This window comes from Jaculus jaculus, chromosome 6 (genome assembly GCF_020740685.1).
Source record: "Jaculus jaculus isolate mJacJac1 chromosome 6, mJacJac1.mat.Y.cur, whole genome shotgun sequence".
NCBI classification, from domain to species: Eukaryota; Metazoa; Chordata; class Mammalia; order Rodentia; family Dipodidae; genus Jaculus; species Jaculus jaculus.
This window is the reverse complement of record NC_059107.1, coordinates 166,561,588-166,587,038: the sequence shown is the minus strand read 5'-3', so window position 1 is coordinate 166,587,038 and position 25,451 is coordinate 166,561,588. Positions and strand designations below refer to the sequence as shown.

The 25,451-nt window shown below is 49.5% G+C and overlaps 1 protein-coding gene across 5 annotated transcripts; it reads right to left on the bottom strand.

Annotated features, from left to right (window-relative positions):
• Nucleotides 1–1,920: 1,920 nt before the first annotated feature.
• Nucleotides 1,921–15,393, bottom strand: Panx2 (pannexin 2). Of its 5 annotated transcripts, XM_045152603.1 has the most exons (4): nucleotides 15,153–15,393; nucleotides 10,977–11,118; nucleotides 3,640–5,147; nucleotides 1,921–3,202 (listed from the first exon to the last, which is right to left on the bottom strand). In XM_045152603.1, the coding sequence occupies exons 1-4, from the start codon at nucleotides 15,376–15,378 to the stop codon at nucleotides 2,859–2,861; spliced, it is 2,220 nt and encodes a 739-aa protein (XP_045008538.1). In that variant the 5' UTR covers nucleotides 15,379–15,393; the 3' UTR covers nucleotides 1,921–2,858. The 5 variants fall into 5 exon arrangements, with proteins under 5 accessions (XP_045008538.1, XP_004650458.1, XP_045008541.1 ...); XM_004650401.2 differs by lacking the exon at nucleotides 10,977–11,118 and having other exon boundaries at nucleotides 3,640–5,100; XM_045152606.1 differs by lacking the exon at nucleotides 10,977–11,118 and having other exon boundaries at nucleotides 15,153–15,283.
• Between the last annotated feature and the right edge of the window lie 10,058 nt (nucleotides 15,394–25,451).

Genomic DNA, 25,451 nt, shown 5'->3' with positions numbered 1-25,451 from the left:
AAAGACTCTGAAGTGGCTCCCATTGACCCAGCCTCTCCCTCTACTCTGCGTACGCTCAGTGGCAGTGTGGTAGACACTGCTATAGTACCACTTATCTTTACTACTGGGGAAGCAGGGCCTATGGGGAAAGTGCAGCTTCTGGATGTGGTACTGCCCAGTAGGCTCTTTAATACCTTCTAGGGTGTCTCCCCCCCCCCCACTTAGATCCAAGCCCTTGGATGTGCAGCCAAATGGAAGCTGTGAGGGATGGGAATGACATATGCATGCAAGGATGGCTGTGTACCACATACATGCAGGCAGATGTATGTGTGAAGGGAAGGATCAGGGAATGGCAAGGAAGTTAGTGTCCTTGGATTTTCTTGTCATCCTGTTTGCCATGCTGGCTCATCATCATGAGGGGGCTGGTTTGTGGGAGTAGGCTATGATAGCAGGACTTGTATTCCCCAGGGGAACAAGAAGCCTAGAAGGCAGCCAGCTGGGCTCCCAGGGTTTCTGCAGGCATCAGTGGCCCCTTCTTAGGACATATGGAAATGTTGAGTGCTGCCCAAGACACCAGGCAAGGGAGAATGTCCTGGGTTAGGTGAAGGTGAGCTTTTGGGGGACAGGATGCATTAACATTTCCTTTATTTTATTCCTTTATTTTCTTTCTTTCTTTTTTTTAGGTTTTTTGAGGTAGGGTCTCACTCTGGTCCAGGCTGACCTGGAATTAACTCTGTCATCTCAGGGTGGCCTTGAACTCATGGCAATCCTCCTACCTCTGCCTCCCAAGTGCTGGGATTAAAGGCATGCGCCACCACGCCTGGCTTCCTTTATTTTCTGTATTCTGATTCTCTAGCGTGAGGGTGTGCTGACTCTGGACAGGCTGCCCCTCCTAGGGATTACCAGTTCCTAGCGTTGGCAAATGACACTGTGAAATACCCACCTTCCATACTGGGCCACTATCCACCTGCCCCAATCATCCCAGAGAAGGAAGTAGGCAAACAGGATCTCTCTGGCACCTTCTGTTCCTGTAGAAGCCACGTCTCCCTTTTACTTCCTTTGCCTGAGCCTTGCCCTACTGCCACCCACCCTCCATGTGGCCCAGCTCCTCTAGGAGCTATGAGCAATAAACTGCCTTTTCAATGACAGGTGTCTGGGCTGGGGTACAGCGCAGTGTCACAGCACCTGCCTAGCATGTGGGAGGCCCTGGGTTTGATCTGAGCACCCCCTTCCTAAAAATCAATGGCAAGGTCCTCCTCATCTGTCCTTAGCATACTTGAATGGTAATAAAACAGTTAAAAACAGATAATATGATCACAGTGTAAGCTCTAGCCTGGCTGGCATGTGCCCTGTGAATAGGCTCAGGCTGTGATGGCCACTCCAGTGGAAGGGGACTGTTCCAGCACCTTAGGGATATCAGGGGCATCCTGCTGTGCCCACTATAGAGCTGTTCAATGGATGTCTCTGCTCTGGTTTCTCTGGGTCCTGAGCCTGAGGTTGAAGTGTCTGCCATGGACTCACCGACAAGTGTGCTGAGTGCATCCAGACCATACCTAGTGCTTCCTGTGGGAAGCCTTCGGGGGTACTGCCATCTCTGTGTTCTTCAGGCAATACGCTGAACAACACCCCTGCCCACAAGTGTCTGAGTCAGAATCCTGGAGAGGCAGGGATATCTATTCTTAACATAAGCTAGGACCCCAGGCCATACTTTATCCCTCTAAGACAGCCAAGTACATATTTCCATCTCCCACAGCTGCCAACCCAGAACTCCATGCTCCCCCTCTTCACAGTTCTGGGTAGAGGCCCGGGGTCCCTGCATAATCAGGCACCCCAACTTTGCCCACTGTTCCAGTAGGTTCCAGTTATATCCAGGAATTGGTGGGTGTTAGAAGCTGGGCAAGAGGGACCAGCACAGGGAGGTAGGCCTCAAAACACAAACAGTTATCAGAATAGTATTTATTGATATGCTCAGTGCTACCTTGTTAATACTGTGTCACGTGGCGCGTGGCTGAGGTAATAGGGGTGGGGCCAGTGGGGCCTGGGCTCCCATGGGAAGCAGCCTGGCCAGCAGCTGGGGTCCCGGGAGAGGGATGTGGTTATTGCGTTGGATTCCTTCCCTCGCTCACACCCTGGAGCCCATGCCTGCTCTCACCCACTGCTCACATGTGGGTACCACTCACACACTCACACACTGACACTCATCCACACACACTTGCCCCTACTTGTTCATGAGCTTGCTTGCATCCAGGCTGCTCACTCACATGCTCATACCCACCTCTGCTCATGCCCACTCACACACACCATCCTTTAAACTCATCCTAAATCTCCTGATGATAAATATGCTCGTCAGTTACAGTATTCATAGTAAAATAAAGTGTATGTCAGGCTACTAAGAGAAAGTGCATGTTGATTTGGGCAGCCCCTGCACTCCCCCAGAGCATCAGGTCCCTGCAGGGGCTGAGCCCCTGAGTGAGTAGCCCCAGGGATGTGACCCTGAGGTCAGTGCCACTTTCACCAGCATCATCTTCACTTGCCCTGGGTGGGCCAAGCTGGGGATGCTGAGTTGTCCTGTTCCAGCTTTGGCCCATGAGAAAACCCCATTAAAAAAATAAACTCTTCATCTTGTAGCCTAGCACCCCAGGGAAACACCTGATGCTGGGGTGGAGAGTGTCCCACCCTACCCTATGCCCCAGCCTGTACACATGGATGCCATGCCGAGCCGGGTGGAAGGGGTGCTGGTCCCTGTGGCATGCAGATGGGAGGCTGGGGAGTGTGGGCATTACTGAGTGGGCAGAGGCTGCATCCACTCAGGGCTAGTCTCAGCTGGGCCACCCCTGGCTCATGCAGAGGGTTTTTGGAAGCCTGGGCAGTCCTGCCCCTCAAAACTCCACAGTACTCACAACTGTTCTTGGCTCCTCGAAGGTGGCGATGAGGATCTGCTGGGGTGGGGGGATGGCAAGGAGGTCACCCATGTCCGGGGGTGCACGGGATCCCCCTTCTTCCTCCTCCCGGGCCTCATACAGTGTGCTGATGTGGAGCAGGGGGTGAGTGGCATTTCGGCTCAAGATGGTGAGGGGATCAGTCTTGCCCAGGCTGCCTGGTGACAGGGGTGTGGCAGTGGGGCCAGCGGGAGGTGAGCAGACATGAAATGGGCCCCCTGAGGGAAGGCCTGCCAGGGAAGGCTCCGATGGGTATGGGATTTCCTTTTCGGGGAGTGGAGCATCTGCAAACAGAACATAGGCAGCTAACACCGGCATCTCACTCTCTACCCATAGCCATGTTCTTCCTGGTACCACCCATGGGCCCAACCTCCATTATCAGTGGGCAGGTCTAGGCCACCCTTGCACTTGGGAATGGCAGTGTGGTTTGCTGAAATTTTACCTAGGAGCTCTCTTCTGCCAGAGGCCCTTACTAATAAGTCCTTTCTCCTTGTCCTCTGTCTTGTGGGTACATCCAGGCTCCTGATAGGGCTGCACTTTACCTTAGCAGCCACCTACCTGCTGGCCCTGCTTTGACCAAGCTAGCCTAGTCCCTGACCTCATTTACACTGTTGCCAGGTATCCCCTTCCCTCATACCCTGGACATTGAAACCCTCTGCTGACTGCCTGTCTTGGGCTCCCTAGGAGTATGCCTCCCTCTGCTGTCTGTCAGGCTTCCTACCTTTGGTGGGTGCTGCAGCCAGGCTCAGCCCACACTCCTCTGTCTGGGACAGGAAGCCACCTTCCTGGCTGCGGGAGGTTGGGAGGGCTGCAGGTACTGCCTCAGGCTTGGCCTTCTTGGTGCCCAGGATGTAGGGGTGCACATCCAGAGAGAAGTGACGGGCATGCTTCTTGTCAGGGGCAGGAGGTGGAGCTGGGGAGGGGCCTGTATCACCTCCACCACCCTTGTAGTGGTGAGCTGCACGGGCACCAGCATCCAGCAGTGGGGCAATCAGTGTGTCTGTGGCCGTCTTCCTACGTACAGGCTTAGGCTTCTCAGTCTTGCTGTTCTCCACGCGCATGATGGCCAGCTGCTCCTTGAAGGGCTGTGGTAGTGGGTTGCTGGTGGGGATCCACTTCATCTTCTTGCGGGGCCGTTTGACCACAGGTGGCTCAGCAGAGCCATCTGGCTCAGCTGGATTGATGCTGGGGTCTACGGTCTGGATGCCTGAGTCTCGCACAGTGGGTGTGGTGTCGTGGTTGGACTGGGCCAAGGCAGCCAGCAGCTGCCGTACCACATTGTCATACATGAGGTCGCTCTCATTGGTGATAAAGTCCAGCCTGTTGAGTGACTTGATGTGGTCACGGTTCTCATTGCAGAACATAGCTAGTATGTTGATGTCACAGAACTGGGAGCGGCGCCATTGCCGGCGAGTCTTGATGCCCACCTTGTGCAGTTTGTCAAAAATGAAATTGCTCTTGCGGAAGATGAAGAGGTGGATGAGGTTGACGAGGATGATGAGGTTCATGAAGCAGAGCAGCACGATGTCCACACCTGCAATGATCCGCTGCAGTTGCACAGAAGGCAGCTTGCAGCTAACTCGCACAGTAGACCCGCCACTCACTGGCCCATCAGGGGAGGCTCCGAGGGCACAGGTGAACTCATTCTGCTTCTGAGTGGCATAGTAGGTGCACAGATAGGAGATAGGCACCACACTGAGTAGCAGGATGAGCACATGCCGTGCCAGGTACAGCTTGGCCAGGAAGTTGCTGCGACCCCGGCGTTCCAGGTACTTCTCAAATAGATTCTGCTCAGGGCTCTTTTCCTTCTCAGCATTCTCAATAATTTCCCGCTTCTCTCGCTCAGTGATGCCGGGCCCCTTAGACTGGATCTGCTTTTCAATCTTGGGGGCACGGCCTTCAGCTGCTCGGTGGTAGCAGTTGTCAATCTCCTGAAGCAGGAAGTTGAGCTCAGAGGTGAGACGTGTGGAAGCCAGGAACTCCCAGCCCAGAGCGGGCACATACATGATGGCAGCGAAGGCCAGCAGTGCGTAGGGAAGAAACTTGTGTTCAAACAGCGATGGCCACAGGCTAGCATCCACGCCGGGAAGCGCATCCCGCAGCTCTGTCCAGCAGTAGCCACGGGCATACAGAGCCTGGTCACGGGTGAAGTTGTGCGGAGTATAACAGTAAATTGGTTCCTCTGAGGGCAGAGAGGAGACACGGGCTGGGGCAAGAATCAGGACTGGCCTAGAGGAGACCAGGGGTTGGGGTGAAGGGCATAGGATGGACATGATCACTTCCCTGGTCAGACCTCTCCCTTGTACTGGCCACTCACCTCTTCTGTCACCCCTCCCACAGAACTGCTTGCCTTGTACAGGAACTGCTATTCCACAAATGGACCCTCTACCCCTCCAAGGATGGCTTCCCTCACCGTGTCTTGACCACAGTGATGTGGGGATCTCACCCTGAGTACTGCCCAGGAAGTGGTCATCCAGGGGTTTTGCTGGGCTTGTTCTACCCAAGGAACTGGCCTATAATATGTGTCTTGGTTTCCAGTGACCACAAAGACTGTGGGCACAAAGGAAAGCAAATTCCAGAAACGATCAAGACAAGTTATGGTGTCAGCCAAGGTTGCTCTTCCAGCAACGGATACAGATCAAGTCTAGTCCCTGCCACTAGACCTACACTGCCAAGATTTATCTTTGAGCAGGCCAAGCTGCCTGGATGATCTTGCCTGGCCAGAGATAGTCACAGAGGCTCATCTTCTAAGAAAAACATGCCTGTGACAGGTGAAAGGAAGTCTCCCAAGTCCCCCTGCTCTGGAGAAGGGCATTCTGGGAATCCTGGACACTGGTGGGAAGGGTCACCAGCTGGATGAATCTCCCACTGAGTGAACAGAAGCACCTGTTAATGAAGCCCACATTTCCCTCATGGGGCTACTCATGTGAATGGTAAAGAATGCCATTCTGTCAGGGCCTGCTCGCCTCACAGGAAAACAAAACAAATTTAAAAAAAAAAAAAGCAAACAAACAAATAAAAGAATGCCATGAATACTTGAACCAGGTCATGTTCAGCTCAGTGCTGGGATCTTATGTTTTAACTCCTCTTAGGAGTAAACTTGTAGGATCAGAATCTGACAAATCAACTTAGCATCTGCAGGCACAACCATGACCACCTGTGGCAGGCCCTCCTCAGCTATCTCTCTTACCCCCAGACTTGTCCCAGAGCAAGTCTGCTTGCAGCCTTCTGCTGCAGGTTAAGCCCTTTACCCTGTGGAGCTGAGTAAAGCAACAGGGTCCAACATGCACATCTGTGTGTGCCTGTCCCTGAGTGCCACAGACAGGGAAGTGGCACAGGGACACAGCTTGCTGGAAGACCGTTATAAGAGTTTGAATCTTGGGACTGGGGATGTAGCTCAGTGGGCAGAGTGCCTGCCTAGCATGCATGAAGCACTGTGGTTGACCCTCAGCACCACATAAAACCAGGCATGACAGTACACCCCAGTGCTCAAGAGGTGGAGATAGATCAGAAACTCAAGGTTATCTTCAGTTACACAGTGAATCAGAGGCCAGGCTGGGGCTACACTAAACCCTATTTCTTTCTTTCTTTTTTCTACTAAACCCTATTTCCATTAAAAAAAAAAAAAAGGTTGAGGACTCTGCTCAGCTCAGCTCTATTTCGCTGCTCAACTTGCCTACCTCTCTTCATTATAGCCACAAGGATACATGTGAGTCCAGCTTCTCCCTTCACCCAGCCTGGCTGGGTTTTGGGGGGCGGGGGTGGGGAAGAGCATAAAACTGTTTCTTGGTTTGGATGGCTTTTCTGTTTGTCTCTGCTTTATGGTTTGAGGTAACTTCTCTCTTTAAGTACACATGATTTTCCTCTGGTTTCTGAATCTACCATGTGTGTATTTTTCTTACATACCAGATCTACCATGTGGGTGCTGTCATCAACTCTAGGCTTGTTACCTCCTATGTAATTTCTTTAAACTCGGGGTAACCATGAGTGTAACTCTCTTCATTACTCATTTCTCTTCTGAATCTCAATCTCTCTGCTTTGATATCTGCCCTCTCATTTTTTCATTGGGCCTCACCATTTTCCTTTTTTTTTTTTTTGGGGGGGGGTTTCAAGGTAAGGTTTCACTCTAGCCCAGGCTGACCTGGAATTCACTATAGAGTCTCAGGGTGGCCTTGAATTCATGGCGATCCTTCTACCTCTGCCTCCCAAGTGCTGGGATTAAAGGCGTGCGCCACCACGCCCGGCTTCCATTTTCCTTTTTTAAAAAAATATTTTATTTTTATTTATATATTTGAGAGAGAGGGAAAGACGCAGGTAGAAAGAGGAGAGAGAGAATGGGTGTGCCAGGGCATCCAGCCACTGCAAACGAACTCCAGATGCATGCACCACCATGTGCATCTGGCTTTTGTGGGTTGTGAGGAACTGAACTTGGGTCCTTTGGCTTTGCAGGCAAGCACCTTAATCGCTAAGCCATCTCTCCAGCCCATCATTTCCTTCCTCCCCCTCCTCCTCCTTCTTCCCCTCCCCTCCTCCTCCTTCTTTTTTTTAAGGTAGGGTCTCACTCTCACTCTAGCTCAGGCTGACCTGGAATTTACTCTGTAGTCTCAGGGACCATTTTCCTTCTTAACTTCTCTAAATATACATGGCAGATGTCATGTGGGTTCTTCCCTAGTTTTCCTACACAAGCTTCTAGATTCTACTTTCCAACTGCCAGCAGCTTTACTCTAGTTTCTCTTTAAAAGCTCCAATTGCAGCTGCGTGTGGTGGCACATGCCTTTAATCCCAGCACTCAGCAGACAGAGATAGGAGCATTGTGGTGAGTTCAAGGCTGCCCTGAGACTACAGAGTGAATTCCAGGTCAGCCTGGGCTAGAGTGAGATCCTACCTTGAAAAACCAAAAAAAAAAAAAAAAAAAAAGAGGAATAAAAAAGCTTCAGTTTCTCTTAAGTCCACGTTCAAAAGCCTTTCTCTTATGTCCACATGCTTGTGCCCCTACTCGGTTTTCCCCCCCAAACCTCAGTTTCTCTTAAATGAAACCTATAAACTATGCAGTATTTCCACATGAGAATGTGTTTCCTAGACCACACAATTTGTGATTTTTTTCCTTAAATAAACTCTTTTTGTGAGTTCACCCTAAATAAACTTAATAATTCATAATGTAAAAAGTTTGAATCTAAAATGTCATGTACAATTCATTTGTTTAAAAACTTGATCCCGGGCTGGAGAGATGGCTTAGTGGTTAAGGCGTTTGCCTGCAAAGCCAAAGGATCCCAGTTTGATTCTCTAGGACCCATGTAAGGCAGATGCACAAGGGGGCACACGTATCTGGAGTTCATTTGCTGGAGGCTCTGTCGCACCCATTCTCTCTGTCTGTCTCTCTCTCAAATAAATAAATGCATAAAATATACTTTAAATAAAAAAATGTTGATCCTTAAGCTGGTACCACAGTTTTGGGAAGTTATGGAATCTTTGGAACACAGGGCCTAGGCAGAAGTGTGTCAGTAGAGAAGGCCCATGAACTTATATGCACTTTTTTTTTTTTTCAAGGTAGAGTTTTACTCTAGCCCAGGCTGACCTGAATTCACTATGGAGTCTCAGGGTGGCAATCATCCTACCTCTGCCTCCCAAGTGCTGGGATTAAAGGCATGTGCCACCATGCCCAGCCTATATGCACATTAAAATTTATTATTTATTAGAGAGAGAGATACAGAGAGTGAGAATGGGCACACCAGGGTCTCTAGCCACTGCAAATGAACTCTAGACGCATGTGCCACTATGTGCATCTGGCTTATATAGGACCTGGAGAATAGAACCTGGGTCCTTAGGCTTCACAGGCATGTGCCTTAACTGCTAAGCCACCTCTCCAGCCCTTACATCCACTTTAATGTATGTAAGTGGTGCCAAAAGCTCCTGCCACAAACAGAGACATTCTAGCTGCTATGCTTACTTCCCCTATATTGGATTATATTCCCTGAAACTGTGAGCTCAAATAAATCCTTCCTCCCTTAAGTCATTTGTCAGGTATATAGCAAGGAGAAAAGTAACACCACAACCATTCACTGTTGATGCTGTTTAGGGGCCTAGGAGGCAGGGGACAGTGGCTACCTACTCATCTGGGTAGAGATCCCACTGGCTGCAGGTGCCTCCAGTGCCAATATTCAGGGGTCCTGGCCCATGCTGACCTTGGATAGGCCCTTGGTCACTATGGCCAGTACTTTGGAGATTATCCACCCAGCACCACATAAAGATGAAAAGAGGCTCAAGTGGACCTCACAGACTACCAGAATGTGACCCAGTCAAGGAAAGCCCCAAAAGCAGGGCCTGTGTGACTACTGGATTCCTTCAGATGATCCTGGAAGCTACTGGGGATTCCACTGAGGCATGGGTGGGCCAGAATGAACCTTGTGTAGATGAGTAGAGGCTGGGTCTCCCTGAAGCCCCTATGTCCACACCTGGCCATGGACAGGAAGAGGCAGGGAAAGCTGGTACCTTCAACCTTGATGACAGGTGTCCAGGGCTAGATGAGCTGGGCTCTGAGAAAAGCCAATGGGTAAGGCAAAGGAATCATCTCTCTTGGTTGAGAAAATGATTTTATTCACTTACTTTTGTTCCTAAAGCTGATCCCTAGAGCCACAGCAGGGTGGATGCTCTTCGCTCTGGGGATTTATCTCCCACTCTGCATCAAACATGTCCCTGTAGCCAGCCAAACTGAGTATGCAGTATGTAGACAGTGAGAGGGTAACTCTCCTGCTTGGTCTGTCTGCTTGCAGAGGTACATGGTGCACCCAACACCACGGATCCAGAGAAGTGCAAGTGTCCAGGCATGGTTGGTCTCTGTATGTGTATGCTGCTATGGACCTGTGATACTGGGCCTAAAGTGGGCAGGATGGCAGAGACCTTGGCACTAAGTACTCTGCTCAAACAGAGAAGCTGCAGGAGGCTCTCTCTGTTCAAAGGCCCTCCCTTGGGATTTCCCAGGGGTGATGTGGCTCTGGCCTGAGTTGGTGCAATTGTCCAAGGAAGAGACACAAAGGTCTAGACTATCCCAATGCAGCTCTGCAGGGCCTGTTCTCTGGACGGCAGTGCTGTGAGGACCCTGGATGCTGGGCACCCTGCTGCTCATGAGAATACACTGCAGTTCCTAGCCAAGCACCTGCCCATTCTATTGCAGTGACAATGGGGTCAGCAGCAGCACCACATAGCATCAAGTGCCTGTGTGCAGCCTCAGGAAGAGCAAATTCAAATTGTGTTAGTACAGACTCATAAGCTTTTATTTGGGATGCTGTCCATTACAGTTCTCCTTGGGGTTTGGGCTGCACTCAAATGAGTCTTCACTAGCACCCCCAGGTCCATTCAGCCTCCAACCTATCCCTGAGGTTCAGAGTTTTCACAAAGCAAAGCTGTCACTTCTAGCCGCCTGGTAATAACTCTTCAAGAAATCCCTGGTTCTGGGTTGGAGGTGGCTCAGTGGTTAAAGGTACTTGCTTTCAAAGCCTGACAGCCTGGGTTTGATCCCCCAATATCCACATAAAGCCAGACACACAAAATGGCATATGCTTCTGCAGTTTGTTTGCAGAGGTAGGAGGCCCTGGTGCACCCATACTCAATGTCTCTTTTTTTTTTTTTTTAAGGCTTTTTCTCTTTTTTTTTTGTTCATTTTTTATTTATTTATTTGAGAGCGACAGACATAGAGAGAAAGACAGATGGAGGGAGAGAGAGAGAATGGGCGCGCCAGGGCTTCCAGCCACTGCAAACGAACTCCAGATGCGTGCGCCCCCTTGTGCATCTGGCTAACGTGGGACCTGGGGAACTGAGCCTCGAACTGTGGTCCTTAGGCTTCACAGGCAAGCGCTTAACCGCTAAGCCATCTCTCCAGCCCTCAATGTCTCTTTTTGTCTGCCTCTTTCTCTTTTTTTTTTTTTTTTTTGTCTCTCCAAAAAAATATTTCAAAAAATCCCTGGTTCTACTGGGGTTGCTGCCTCTGGCCAGCTCATGCCCACCACTGCCCTCTCAGCCCCTTCAACCCAAGGTAGGTCCAAACCCTTTGCAGACCCTCACATGAGATGTTGCGGTTTGTAGAAGGACAGATCCCAAGATGTCCACATCCTGATCCCTAGAACCAGTGACCATGTTGCCTCATGTGGTAAAAGGGAATCTTCAGCTGGGATTGAGGACTTTGTAGGAGATGATCCTGGATTATCTGGGTGGGACAAAGGGATCACAAGGATTCTCATCAGAGGAAGGCAGCAGTGGGTGAGGAGGCTTGAGCCAAGTGACAAGGTACAGCTAGGCACTGAATAGACTTAACTCTGGAGTCTCCAGAAGGATCAGCCCTGCCCACATCTTCTAAGTTCTATAAGACTCACTTCTGAATTCTGACTTGTGGAATTGCAGGACAACTTTTTGTTTGTTGTTTGTTGTGTGTGTGTACAGTATTGTGGGGGATTAGACTCAGGGTGCTCTACTGCTGACACATGTGTGGATTGTTTGTTTGTTTGTTTGAGGTAGGGTCTCATTGTAGCTCAGGCTGACCTGGAATTCATTCTGTGACCTTGAACTCATGGCGTACCTATGCCTCCCGAGGGCTAGGATTAAAGGCATGTGCTACCACACACAGCTTCCCCCCCCCACCCCGGGTAGGGTCCCACTCTAGCCCAGGCTGACCTGGAATTCACTATGTAGTCTCAGGGTGGCCTCAAACTTATGATGATCCTCCTACCTCTGCTTCACAAGTGCTGAGAGTATAGGTGTGTCACCATTCCCGGCCACATGTGTGTTTCAAACCACTGAGTTTGTGCTTATCTCTTCCATCAGTGTGGGCAGATGGCAGGTGGTGCTGGCTTTTTGCAGGCTGCCTGCTCGTGTACGTGTGTGTGCTGTGTGTATGGGGGGAGGGGGTGAATGCCAATCCCAGTGCCTCCTGTAGTGGCGTGGGTGAATACCTCTGGGTACTGGGGGACCTGCAAGTATGGGAGCCCTACCTGGGAAAAAGCAGGTTGAGCTTCAGGTGCCACAGAAGAGAAGAGATGAGCTGGTTTGTGAAAATGTCTCCACTTCTTGCAGGCCCACTCTGGGAACCATGATGCCCAGAGAGCTGCCAGTGAGTAGCTGCAGGCCCCAACACCCACAGGGTATGCCCATACCCATCAGTGCAGGACACTTGCAGTTTTCCTTCAGGAAGAAAGTCCAAATGTTGAACACACTGGAAACACCTCACTTCTGTGGGCTGGAAGGGCACACCCAAGTGACATCCAGAAACATCCCAAGCACTTAGGATCCATTTTTTAAATTTTTATTTTTAAGGAAAAGGCAGTTATTGGCCTCCCTGTCAGAGCTCAAGAAATGCCAAGGAATCTGCTAGCTCCTTGCTTCCCCCTTTCCCCACTCCTGGGCTCTGAGGATCTGTCTGCCTGACCCTTGAGTGGAAGGGTGGGCTACATCACAGTGGACCTGGACCCATCAGCAATGGGTCTCCAGGCAGAAGATATGTGGGACTTTTCAAGAAAAACCCTTCCACCTCCAGATCTACTGGGTGGGGATGAGCAGGGCCTCAAGAGGACTCATCCCAACACAGTTTAATGCACCACATGGGGGGAGGGGCAGGACACACCGCCTCTCCTCCAAACAATCACCACTCAGAGCCTTGGTACAGGCTCCTGGGTGTATGCGCTTGCCTTATCCCTCCCATACTCTCACCCTGTCCCCAGTGGTTCTCACAAATTGACAGGACCTCTGGAGGTCCTGTAAGACACCCTTTCCTCCTCACATCTTCATCTCTCTTGTGTCTGGAGGTATTGGATGATTCCAGGTTCTGTGGGGCACAAGGACACAGAAGAGCCACAGGAAGCCACTGTGCTGTTCTAGACGCCAATTAAAACCATCAAGAGAAGGAGCCAAAGCTTTAAAACCTTGCAGGGGTGGGAACAGGAAAGGGTGAAGGTTAAAGTTGGTTGCCTATAGCCTCTCCATCTCCTGGGGAAGAACACCCTGAGACATCCCCTTCTGACCCCTGTGTTTTAAAAGCCTTGCTACTCAGGCATGGCCGCTTTTTAGAGCCTTGCCTTGACTATGCTGGGGAGGCACTAGGACTCATCTTCAGACCTGCAGTGCCTCTAGCACAGCACTGGTAAAAGAGCCCAGCATGTGGGCCCCAAATTGGCATATGTCTGTGGGCAAGTGTAGAGGGCATGTTAGGGCAGACCCAGGACCAAGGATGTTCTCTAGGAGGTCCCAAGAAGTTCCAGACCCAGTTAGATAAAAGGTGCTCAAGGCGGCTGGAGAAATGGCTTCGCGGTTAAGCGCTTGCCGATGAAGCCTAAGGACCCCGGTTCGAGGCTTGATTCCCCAGAACCCACACTAGCCAGATGCACAAGGGGGCGCATGCGTCTGGAGTTCGTTTGCAGTGGCTGGAGGCCCTGGCCACCCATTCTCTCTCTCTCTCTGTCTCTCACTCTGCCTCTTTCTCTCTGTCTGTTGCTCTCAAATAAATAAATAAATAAAAACTTTAAAAAAAAAAGGTGTTCAAAACCTCATAGGTGACAAGTTGGACTGGCAATGTCTGAGTATCAGGGTTGCATCAGGGGATCATCATCTGTGTACCCACATCTAAACCTGCCTGTGAACTATGTCTCCCAAAAGATCTGCTGAAGTTCTAGTGTGAAATGACTGGAAATAGCCTTTGTAGATATAAGAGTGGAGATGAGGTCATAGTGGAGCAGGGTGAGCCCTGGCCCCACTGTGTTCATGTGACTCAAGGGAAGAACATAGATACAGGGAAATGTCCAACAGAGGAGTTGGGGTGGGAAGCTGCAGGCCAAAGAACACCAGGGATCATGTGTAGCCATCAGGCAGTGAGAACCTCTATACTTTCCTAGGATCTTTAGAGGGATCTCAGAACTCCCCACACCCCACTGGAATTTTGGACTCCTGGCCTTCAGAACCATGAGGTCCATTTCTCCTATATAAGCCCAGCTGGAAGTACTATGACTACTATGCAATTGTTACCAGAGACCCCTCCATGTCTGTCTACACACAGCTGGGTGTGACCCAAAGCATTGCTGTGTGCTGGGTCTTCTGTCCTGCTTGTGGGTATTTAATCCTGAGTGTTTGAAACCCTTGGACACTGGTGTCCAAGGAGAGACAGCAACTGACCCTCTACTTCCCACCCTTACATTGGGTAGCTCTAGGTCCTGGGGGTCCCTGAAAGATAAAGCATCTACAGAGGCGAAGAAACAGGTGTCAAGACATTTGCCCTTGTTGTCCAGTGGTTATAGAGGTCTGAGCTGCCTGTGCCCTTTAAGAGTAGCACGGGAATGCTGACAGTCCCTTCTCTGCTACCAACTGGCACCTCTGGGCCATAAATAAGACCCATGAATGTAGATACCTGGGCCTGCTCCAGTTGGAGGATGTGACTTTCTGTTTCTGTGTGGTACCAGAAGCCCTTTCCTCAGTGCCTCAGACGGACTCACTGCTCTGTACAGGTCACTTCACCTTAGGGATGGCCCATCATGAACCTGTGCATTCCTGAGCATGACCAGAGAATCACCAGGAACCCCCACATGCTTCCTCATATAACCTGGCCCCAGTTCTACAGACCTAACCCTCAGCCTGTCCACTCTACCTGAATGGCCCCATCTTTCAACCACACTGCTTTCTCCATCCTTGGAGCCCTCTTGGACTATCACTGCTCCATGGCCTCCAGGGTCAGCACTGCCTGCCTATTCAGCAGCACTAAAAGAGACCTACCAACTTTCCGGGTTCCTTTCGCTGCTTACACTGCGTCCAGCCTCAGGGATCCTGTGTAATAGGATGAGGTCTCCACTATTCCTTAACACCTGTAACATCCTTCTCTGACCCTCACTCAGTACTCCTCCAAGCTTCATAACCCAATATGGCATTCTATAGCCTAGAGTCCAGGCCCCATTTACAGGGACCAGCAGGTGTAGGACAGGCCTACTCTCCTTGGGGCCTGAGACTAAAGGGACAAGGGTCAAAAACAAACAAACAAACAAAAAACAATAAAACATAGAAGGGCTCCCAGATGATCCTGGACACCCCTTCCCACTCATGCCAGGGTGGCATGCGGCCCCAGGTCTGTGAGGAGACCTGGGGGCGCTGCCATGCCATCTGGCCGAGTGGGTGCGGCCCGACTGGAGCTAGCGCCAGGGCAGGCGCGTAAAGCGGGCGCGGGGAGAGCCCAGCGCCGGACACCTGCGGACGCACGCCCCGCCTCACCTGCGAAGTTCTTGGTGAAGACCAGGGTGACCAGCAAGATGGGTACCAGCACGGTGCCGATGGTTACTACGCGGTCGAATGGCAGTTCCAGCTTGAGTTGCAACAGCAGCGCGGCCAGCGCGCCCGCCTTGTCGTCCTGCGAGCCCGGCAGGATCAGCTCCCGCAGCTTCTCGCCCGCCAGCAGCGCGGTCGCCATGTCCGCCGACTGCTCCAGAAGGTGGTGCATGGGGGGCGGGGGCGCGGGCTGGGGGCGCCGCGGACCGAGATGGTAGGGACCCGGGGCGCTGAGAGGGGGAGGTCAGCGGGGAGGCCGCGGTGCCGGGGGTCCGCCGCCCCACGGGAGGGGTAGGGCAGCCAGGGCGCAGGGCCGCCGCCGCCCCCGCCGCGCGCTGCAGCCGGCCCGCGCCCTGGGTCCCTCCCGGGGGCGGCGGCGGCTCTCTTGCCTGGGCCTCACGGCCCGCTCCCGCCCGGGCGGGAGCTGTTTACCTGCGGCAACTCCGCGGCGTGACTCCGCCCCTCATCTCCCCCCTCCCCGCCACGTAGATGCGGCGCTGGCGATGACTTTGCAAAAAAAAAAAAAAAAAAAAAAAAAAAATTAAATGAAACGAGTTAACGGTAACTGGCCCCTAGACTCTGGATGGGACTGAGCCCCGGCTTCGAGGCCCTGGGCACGGAGAGGGGCGCGCGGGCCGGTGCGGAAAGGGGCGGGCCGCCCGTCGTGGGGTCAGGTCGCCCCTGTTTGTGTGTGTGTGGGGTCTAGTCCTGCAGCCTCAGCTCCCCGCCCGGAGCCGGGCCTGACGAGGGTACTGAGGCTGCCTTTGGGGTGTTTCAGACCCCGGGCTGGGAAGATCTTCCCGCCTTCCCAGACTAGCGTTGCCAGCATGCCAATACTGAGGAGTCACAGCCCACCCTCGCGCCCCTTGACTGCACCATTGCCCCGACCCGCGGCCGCCCAGTTCTCTGCCCGTGATGCGACGTCATCCAGTGCAGGTCTGCTTGCTTCCCTAGCTGGGCACCTTCACCATTGCTTCATTCACTCTTACCAATCCCTGAAGGCTTCCTGCCACCACACTGATCCTTGTCCAGCCCCCAGGGTCTACCAACACCTTGCTGTCCGATGGAGGACTGCATATACCCGCTCCTGAGACTGACCTCAAGTAGCCTTGGCCTTGCACAGGACCCTTTGGCTCATCATCTCCCCATCAGAGCCTCTATCTTTGAAAGATACTTACTTAGACCTAGAATTTTAACTTCCAGCCAAGGTAGCCCACCAAGCCTGGAGGGTGCGACTGTGCTGTCTTGCCCGTGGGCCATGCTTCCTTTCCTTCCTAAAAGCCCTGGCTTCCCAAGGCTGTGCTCTTACTTTCGTGGATTTTACTTTTGCACTTACTCCTTGCTGGGGTCTGCTGCAGAGCTCCCAGCCCATTACCGTGGCTTCCCAGATGACCCAGTCACCCCAGAGAAGCCACTATCCTAGATTCCCCAGGGCAATCATGAAACCCTTTGAGAACTCTGTCTTGCTGGCATCCTCCTAGGTGCTTCCCTGAAGGGCTGGGCCAGTCACAACCTACCAGCAGCCACCTTCTATTGTTTCTCACATTACTAGGGCTTTTGTACACTCTATGGTTCCTTTCTTTAGTGCTATGCAGTCGTGGCCCCTTTATTTGACCAGTGATGCATACTCCAAGGCTTTATCCATGTGCTCTGGAAAGCCTTTTTACTTGAGAGGAATGGCAGCACCAGGGCTTCTAGCCTCTGAAAAATGAATTCCAGACCCTGTGTCACCTTGTCCAGCTGGCTTACCTGGGTACTGGGGAATCGAACGTGGGTTCTTAGGCTTCGCAGGCAAGCACCTTAACTGCTAAGCCATCTCTCCAGCCCCCTTACCTTTAAACTTGTCAATTTTCATACATACAGATAGCGTACTTTATCGTAAGCCACTCCCGTTACCTTTTCTTGTCTCCACTCCCCTATTCCCATCCATTGAATCCCTTCTTTCCAACTTTTTGCTGTGAGATCATAGATGCAATGGCCATTTCATGCCCAGAAGACATCATTCCACAGCACTCCTTCCCATGCTCTGGCTCTTGTATTCTTTCCCTCTTCCTCAATGTTTCCTGAGCAAACTTGGAGGATGTGATAGACATTTCTCCTTTAGCACTGAGCACTCAACAGTCACTTATTCTCAGCATTTAGATGAGATTTTAGTCTCCCTAGTGATCACTTATCAACTTCAAAGAGAAGCTTTTTGACCAAAGGTGAGAGGAGCACTAATCCATGGGAATAAAAATAGAGGGCAAGTTGATGAGTACACATGTCCATTTAGCCAAACATCATCAGCTTCCCCTTTGGATATATGATCTCCCTTTCCCCAGGTGTCTGATACTTGCTCAACCATGTTTATTGCTGCTCAATTCACAATGGCTGGGAAATGGAACCAGCCTAGATGTCCCTCAACTGATGGGTGGATAATGAAGATATGGCACATTTATACAATGGAGTTCTACTCAGTGGTAAAGAAAAATGAGCCTACGGGTGCAATAGTGGCATGTCTGTCATGGTGGAAACCAACTGCCCTCTAATTGGACTGGAGGCCTGCTCCATGGGAGGGAATACATCCCTGATACTGAAAACTTAAAACAGGGGTAGTCATGAACCCTAGGGATGTAATGCCTGCTACTGTCTAAATGTATATACTATGTTTATCAAACTGCCCAGTCAGCACTTCTCTTAATGTTCATGCCCTTTTATTAATGCTACTCTCACTTTTGGTAGAGAATCTTCTCTTTTCAGATGGCAGTGACCTTGGTATGACTCAGAAGGCATCATAGTGCTAGAAAGAAGTGACAGGAGTGCTCAGCACTGCAATACCTCTTTCATAACTTCCAAGGCTCAGAGTGTATTGTGGAAGAGGTGGCAGAAAGAATGTAAGAGCCAAAGAAAGGGTAGGACTTCTTACAATGTGCACCCCCTAGATACAAAATGGCCTGGATATCCATGACCTCACAGTGCCTGACACTACCTACACAAGACCATCATAATAGGAGGAAAAGATCATGACATCAAAATAAAAGAGATACTGATTGAGATGGGGAGAATGGAGTTTCAAAGGGGAAAGGGGGGTGGAGGGAGGGTTTTACCATGGGATTTTTTTTTATAATCATGGAAGTTGTTAACAAAATTTTTTGGGGGGGAAAAAACACCCAATGAACATCCTTGGCTATCAACAAATTAAAACTACTCTGAGATTTCAAAAAAATAAAAAAAAGGGGGGGGGGAGGGTATTACCAGGGGTATTTTTTATAATCATGGAAGTTGTTAATAAAAAAAAAATATGAAAAGAAAGTTGGAGGATTGAAGCAATGGCTTAGCAGCCAAAGTGCTTGCCTGTGAAGCCCACTAGATCCCACATAAGCCAGATGCACAAAGGTGAGGGAAGCACAAGGTCACACATGCCCACTAGGTGGCACAGCATCTGGAGTTTGATTGCAGGGCTGAGGCCCTGGGTGCCAATTCTGTCTCTCTCTAAAAAATAAATAAAAGAAAATTGGAGAGGGCTGGAGAGATTGCTTAGTGGTTAAGGTGCTTGCCTGTAAAGCCAAAGGACCCAGGTTCGATTCCCCAGTACCCAAATAAGCCAGCCCCACAAGGTGGCATATGCATCTGGAGTTTATTTGCAGTGGTTGAAAGCCCTGGCATGCCCAGTCTTACTCTATCTGCATTCTCTCTCTCTCTCTCAAACAATAATTTTTTTGGGGGGGGTTGAGGTTAAGTGTCTCACTCTAGCCCAGGCTGATCTGGAATTCACTATGTAGTCTCAGGGTGGCCTCAAACTCACAGTGATCCTTCCTCTGCCTCCAAGATGCTGGGATTAAAGGTGTGCCACCATGCCTGTGAGCCTTACTCTTGATGGAGTCAGAATCATCTCCTCCCCATCTCCCCGGCCAAGTAGAGTCTCACTGTAACCCAGGCTGACCTGAAGCTAACTCTGTAGTCTCAAGCTGGCCTCAAATTCACAGCAATCTTCCTACCTCTGCCTTCCAAGTGCTGGGATTAAAGGTGAGCCCCACCATGCCTGGCAAAAGCTTTTTTAAATTGAAAAATCACTTGTTTCTAGGAAAACTGGCATGGTTGAAGGAGTTTGTAATTTGAAGATTTCAGATGAATCAGATTAACAATCCAAACAAATCCCATGAATAGGTTGCCCATGTTACACATTTTAGCTGGAAGAACCTTGCAGGTAGAAATAAAGTTCAGGGCTGGAAGGATGGCTCAGTGGTTAAGGCATTTGCCTGCAAAGCCAAAGGACCCAGGTTTGATTTCCCAGGACCCATGTTAGCCAGATGCATAAGGTGGCACATGAGTCTGGAGTTCATTTGCAGTGGCTGGAGGCCCTGGCATGTGCCTGTTCTCTCTTTCCCTCCCTCTTCCTGTCATATCTATCTATCTATCTATCTATCTATCTATCTATCTATCTATCTATCTATCTATCTAACCATCCATCCATCCATCCATCCATCCATCCATCTTTTTTTGAGGTAGGGTCTCACTGTAGCCCAAGCTGACCTGGAATTCACTATGTAGTCTCAGGGTGGCCTTGAACTCACCATGATCATAGTGTGTGCCACTATGCCTGGCTCTTTTTTTTTTATCCCAGCACTTGGGAGGCAGAGGTAGGCGGATCACCATTAAGTTTGAGGCCACCCTGAGACTACATAGTGAATTCCAGGTCAGCCTGGGCTAGAGTCTATGTGCTGAGGAAATAAGTCTCTCCAAGTCCTCAGGCATCAAGGTTGTCCATAATAGCTCCTATGGTCTTGGTCTATGTGCCCAACCCTGTGCTTTCAAGTGTGCTCATGACAGTGGTTTTGAATTCCACTTTATAATGTAGATGAGGGCTGGAGAGATGGCTTAGCAGTTAAGGCGCTTGCCTACAAAGCCATAGGACCCAGGTTTGCCTCCTTAGGACCCACATAAGCTAGATGCACAAGGTGGCACATGTGTCTGGAGTTCATTTGCAGAGGCTGGAGGCCCTGGCATGCTCCATTCTCTCTCAAATAAATAAATAAAAACAATGAGTATGAGTAAGTTCCTTGCTATTTTTCTTTTATTACTGATGTATTTGTGGCCTTTATATATATACACATACATACATACACATATATACATACCCACACATATATACACACATACATATACATATATATGTATTTTCACGTACATTACATGTATTTCATATATATACATTTAGAACACCTTGGTCAAGTTTCTGAAAAGCAAAGTGAAACACTGAGATTACTCTGAAAGCATAGACTTGGGGTGTAATGGCACACACCTTTGTAGGCAGAGGTAGGAAGATCAACATGAGTTCAAGGCCACTCTGAGACTACATAGTGAAAGCAGAAATTTGACAAAAACTGAAATTGATGCTGTCTTAACATCCATGAACATTATACCTATTAGATTTTAAAAAAAATTGTGTGTGTATGGGTACACCAGGCTTCTTAGCACTGCAACTACCAGATTCATGTACAACTTGTGTGTCTGGTTTATGTAAGCAGCTGGGGACCAGCAGGCTTTGCAAGCAAGTGCCTTCAGCTGCTTCCCAGCTGTCTTCCTAGGTCCCTTGGATTTTCTTTATATTTTGTAATGGAATTTAAGTGGTCACTTTGTAAAGGTCTTATTGCATTAATTTCCTGAATGTACCACATTTTTTTCCTGTAAATGACATCTTATTTTCTATTAAGGTATTTTAGTTGGTTATTCTGGCATTAAGATATTACTGATCTGTAGATGTGCTCTCTTGCTCTCTTTTTTTGTAGATGTGTTCTCTTGAGTTGGCATGGGATACTATCTTGCAGAGGGAAAAACAGGCACTTGAGAGGAGTCTGTGATTCAGGCCCAAACCCCACTCTCATGCTTTCTCACTGTAGTAGCCTCCTCATTCTGGGAGGGCCTAGATGTGGGGTTCTCAATGACACTCTGGATAGGTGTTCAAATCCTGAAAAGATGCTGGCTGACTTTTGGGCACTCAGCCTCTTGTTGGTATCCCAGGAGAATCCATAGGAGTGGAGAATGGGGTTTGTACTTTTGATCTCCACATTGAGGTAGCTCAGATTGAAGGATTTTCTTCACAAATCCTCTCTCAGGGAGGAATCATATGGGAGGGGACAGTAGCTTGTCCTGTCTTTTGGATGCAGTAAAATGCACTGCTGATAAGGAAGATCCCAACTAACCAAAGGAGAAGCCTATAAAAACATTTACATGGGGGGAGGGGAAGAGACTGGAGAGATTGCTTAGCAGTTAAGGCACTTGCCTGCAAAGCTAAAGAACCTGGGTTCGATTCCCCAGTACCCACATAAAGCCAGATGCACAAGGTGATGCATATATCTGGAATTTGTTTGCAGTGTAAGAAGACTTGACATGCCCATTCTCTTCTGCCTCTCTCAAATTAAAAAAAAAAAAAAAAAGAGAAAAACATACACCTATCTCCCAGTCTCTTATTTAAATATTTATTTATAGGTGGGGGGATATGCAGAATGTGTGCACTAGGTTCTCCAGTTGCTGCAACTGAATTCCAGATGCTGCGCCACTTAGTCCATCTGGCTTTATTTGGGTATTGGGGAACTGAATTCGGGCCATTTAGCTTTGCAGACAAGTGCCTTAACCACTAAACTGTTTCCCCAGGTCCTGTCTCTTTTCATTTTTTTTTTTTTCAAGGTAGGGTCTCACTCTAGCCCTTTTTCTGAGAGAGTGATCAAGTGTTTCTTTTGATCATCTTCTCTTCACATACTTGTAGTTACTGAGTGTTGGGTGCAAAACCCCACTATGTGCCCACAGCAGAAAATATAAGTTTCATATATTCTTTATGTCAATGTTCAATCATAACATTTTGCACTAGGGTTTAAATCCATGGGGGAGTGTAACAGAAACATGGGGTTCAAGGAAAAGAAACAGAAGTTTGTCTCTGTAGAGAACAGTTTGGTGTCCTTTAGTGGATGATAGAGTCATAAACGTTATGGCATTTTTCATTCCACGGGTGACACTGTTGTGGTTAACTGTTTTGCTTTAAACAGCAATATTTACATTGTGCTAAGAATGACACTGTAAGCAACTTTTAAAAAGTGAAGAAAAATTTAGGTAATCTAAAAACAAGGAAGCATACTTTATTTCTTTAAGTGCTTTCTAAGTCCAAGTTGAAAGTCTGTGTGCTGTTCCTACATGCAGGCACTGCTACTCCTTACTTTCCAACTGGCCACACTAGTCTGGACAGCTTTTACCACTCTTGAGGGCAGGGCCTTGCATCCTTTTGTATTCCTATGGCTTCCTTCCTTCATCTAAATCAGCCAGGCTTCTATCAGTCTGCTTTGCCCTGCCCTGGGTCCTTTACAGTGATCCCATCTGGTAGGTTTTAGTTGGGCTGCTGCTTGCCCTAATTAAGCCTGCCTCTGCCTCAGGACCCCATTATTTTTACTCTGGGGTCTCTCTGATGCACATGCCCCACACCTGCATTCCCTGTTTCCAGCAGCAGGATATCCAGTTCTCCAAGGTAGAGAAAACATGGGTCAGCCCTGACCTTTATGTAAGATTGAGAGGATGGTGGTAGGCACCTGTTTGTGCAGTGCTGGGAGTGTGAGGAAAGTTTGGAAGCCTGTGTGTCAGAACTCTCAGCTTGATTCCAACATGACAGAGCAGGTCTCATCACCAGTGAAGGAGCTCCAATCTAGCTTGATATGCACAGCCACTGGTTCCCTCCCCAGGACTTCATGGGACCTGTTAGTTACTTTTTGATGCTGGCCTGTCCCTGCTCCTGCCTTTACAGGCTCATACACCAGCCAAGGTTGAAGATCTTTCTGAGTGTTTATCCAGGGCACAGGACAGAGGTACACGGGACATGGAAGGTCAGACAGCTAAGATCCATATGAAGGACAGGTAACCTAGCTTTTAAGTATTATTTATTTGTAAGCAAAGGGAGCATGTATACCAGGGCCTCCTACCACTGCAACTAACTCCCGATGCATGAACCACTTTGTGTATCTGGCTTTACATGGGTATTTGAACCCAGGCCTCCAGGCTTTGCAAGCAAGTGCCTTTTAATTGAAGAGCCATCTCTGCAGCCTCTAACTGAACTTTTAGACAGGACAGCACATAAAAGGCCCTGGGTAGGGTATGTTACAAGCTGGGGGCCCAGATGCCAAGGGCAGGATGTGAATTGTGGCTTCTCCTGGGATGGGGTGGGGCTAGTGAAGGGCTGTGATTATCTACATTAGTATCACTGTGGTTGCTGAGAGAATGGACAAGGTAACAGAGGTTGGCTGGCTGGCACTGTTCTCAATTCCATTTGGAAAAGTATCCCTATCTTACAAAGATTCTCTCTTCTGTGCCTGGGGAGTGTGTCTTGCTCTTTGTGGTCCCCAAGTGGTGGAGGTTCCTAACATTTCCTGTGTGTGGCTGCTCCCTGGGCAGGTCTAGTCCCAGAAGCACAGTGGCTTCCCATACCATACCAGCTCTGTGCACCCAGTCCTTTCCTGTGGAGTGATGCTACAGGACATGAGAAGAACCCTCACTATTGGGCACAGACTCCCCACATGTGCATGAAGGAAAGCACACACTCCTTGATGCTCCTTTCTGGGTTCTGAATGAGCCAATCTCCAAGTGCATTGTTCCTAGCCAAGTGGAGGTAACTGTGGCAGTTGGTGACACTTGTACTGGTCCCTTTCCTCTCAGTTGGGGTGGGAAGGGGGCTTAATAACATGTTCCTTTTTTTTAAATTTTTTAAATATTTATTTATTTGAGAGCGACAGACACAGAGAGAAAGACAGATAGAGGGAGAGAGAGAATGGGCACGCCAGGGCTTCCAGCCTCTGCAAACGAACTCCAGACGTGTGCGCCCCCTTGTGCATCTGGCTAACGTGGGACCTGGGGAACCGAGCCTCGAACCGGGGTCCTTAGGCTTCACAGGCAAGCGCTTAACTGCTAAGCCATCTCTCTAGCCCCATGTTTCTTTTTTAAAACTATTTATTTGACAGAGAGAAAAGGGGAAGGGGGAAGGGGAGAGAGAAAGAGAGAGACAAAGAGAAAGAATGGGAACACCAGGAATCCAGGCACTGCAAATGAACTCCAAATGCATGTGCCACTTTGTGCATCTAGCTTATGTGGGTCCTGGGGAATTGAACCTGGGTCCTTTGGCTTTGCAGGCAAACGCCTTAACGGCTAAGCCATCCTTCCAACCCCCTTTGTTTCTTTTTTGACAAGTTTAAAACATGTATTTAAAATACAATTTATAAGTGCTTACGTTACCTATTCAGGAGCCCTCAGCGTGGGGCATGGTAAGGGTGGGGAGCTGCCAGCTTTGTCAGCAGAGCAAGACTGCCAAGGTGTGGCATGTCCTGCCGTTCTCTTCTGTTCAGACACTTAAGAGTTCAACCCTGAATCACATGACTAGACATAGGACCCCAGAGGTTTGAATCTCTGCTTGTCAGAGAGGCTGGATACAGCCCAGCTAGCCCATACCTAAATAAAGCACCCCAGACTGGGCAAAGCCGAATATGGTAGGGTTGGGTTGGGCAGCTGGACTCTGGAAGGGGCTGATGGCAGCAGATAATATTGCCTCCTGCTTGCAGATAGGAAGCACCCTGACTGAGGGGGCTCAGAAGTACTGATCATCAGGCCCAGACACACAGCTTACTTGGTTATAGGCTGACATCAGAGTAGTGGCTCAAGGGAAGTGGTTAGCTGGAAGGGCTGAGGCCTGGTTAATGGGGTCCAGACAGATTTGGGGGAGGGACAGTACCATGAAGGCAGACAAAGGGGCTTCAGTTTCTTGCCCTTCATCCCCCTGGGGATTTCCAAGTCACAGCCTCAACTTACTTTGGAAAAAAAAAAAAAAAGCACTTAAGCAAAGCTACAGACAACTAAAAACAATACACATAGACATTTTACTTCTTTGCTTAGTGTGAAACACAGACCCACAAGCCTAGAATGACACACTGAAAGCCCACCTCATCTAACTCATGAAGGTGCTTAGAAGTTGGCATCTAACCAGGAGTGGTGATGCATGCCTTTAGTACCAGTACTGGGGAGGCAAACATAAGAGGATGGCCATGAGTTCAAGGCCAACCTAAGACTACATAGTTAATTCCAGGTCAGTCCGAGCTAGGGCAAGACCCTACCTCAAAACAACAAAAAAGTTGGCATCTACGTTATATAGGGACAAGCTAACTCTTGACTACACGAGACCAGAAGGTGCCCCAGTCACAGGCCCTGTCCAATTGTTCCCCTTTTGAAGCCCTGAGACCT

Bases quoted from the DNA above. Each gene is read 5' to 3' on its own strand.
- Panx2 (XM_045152603.1), bottom strand. From the start codon at position 15,378: ATGCACCACCTTCTGGAGCAGTCGGCGGACATGGCGACCGCGCTGCTG. The intron at 5,148-10,976 runs GTGAGGGTCTGC...GGTCTCCTCTAG, and splicing joins TACAAACCGCAACATCTCAT to GCCAGTCCTGATTCTTGCCC. The intron at 3,203-3,639 runs GTAGGAAGCCTG...TTCTGTTTGCAG, and splicing joins GGCTGCAGCACCCACCAAAG to ATGCTCCACTCCCCGAAAAG.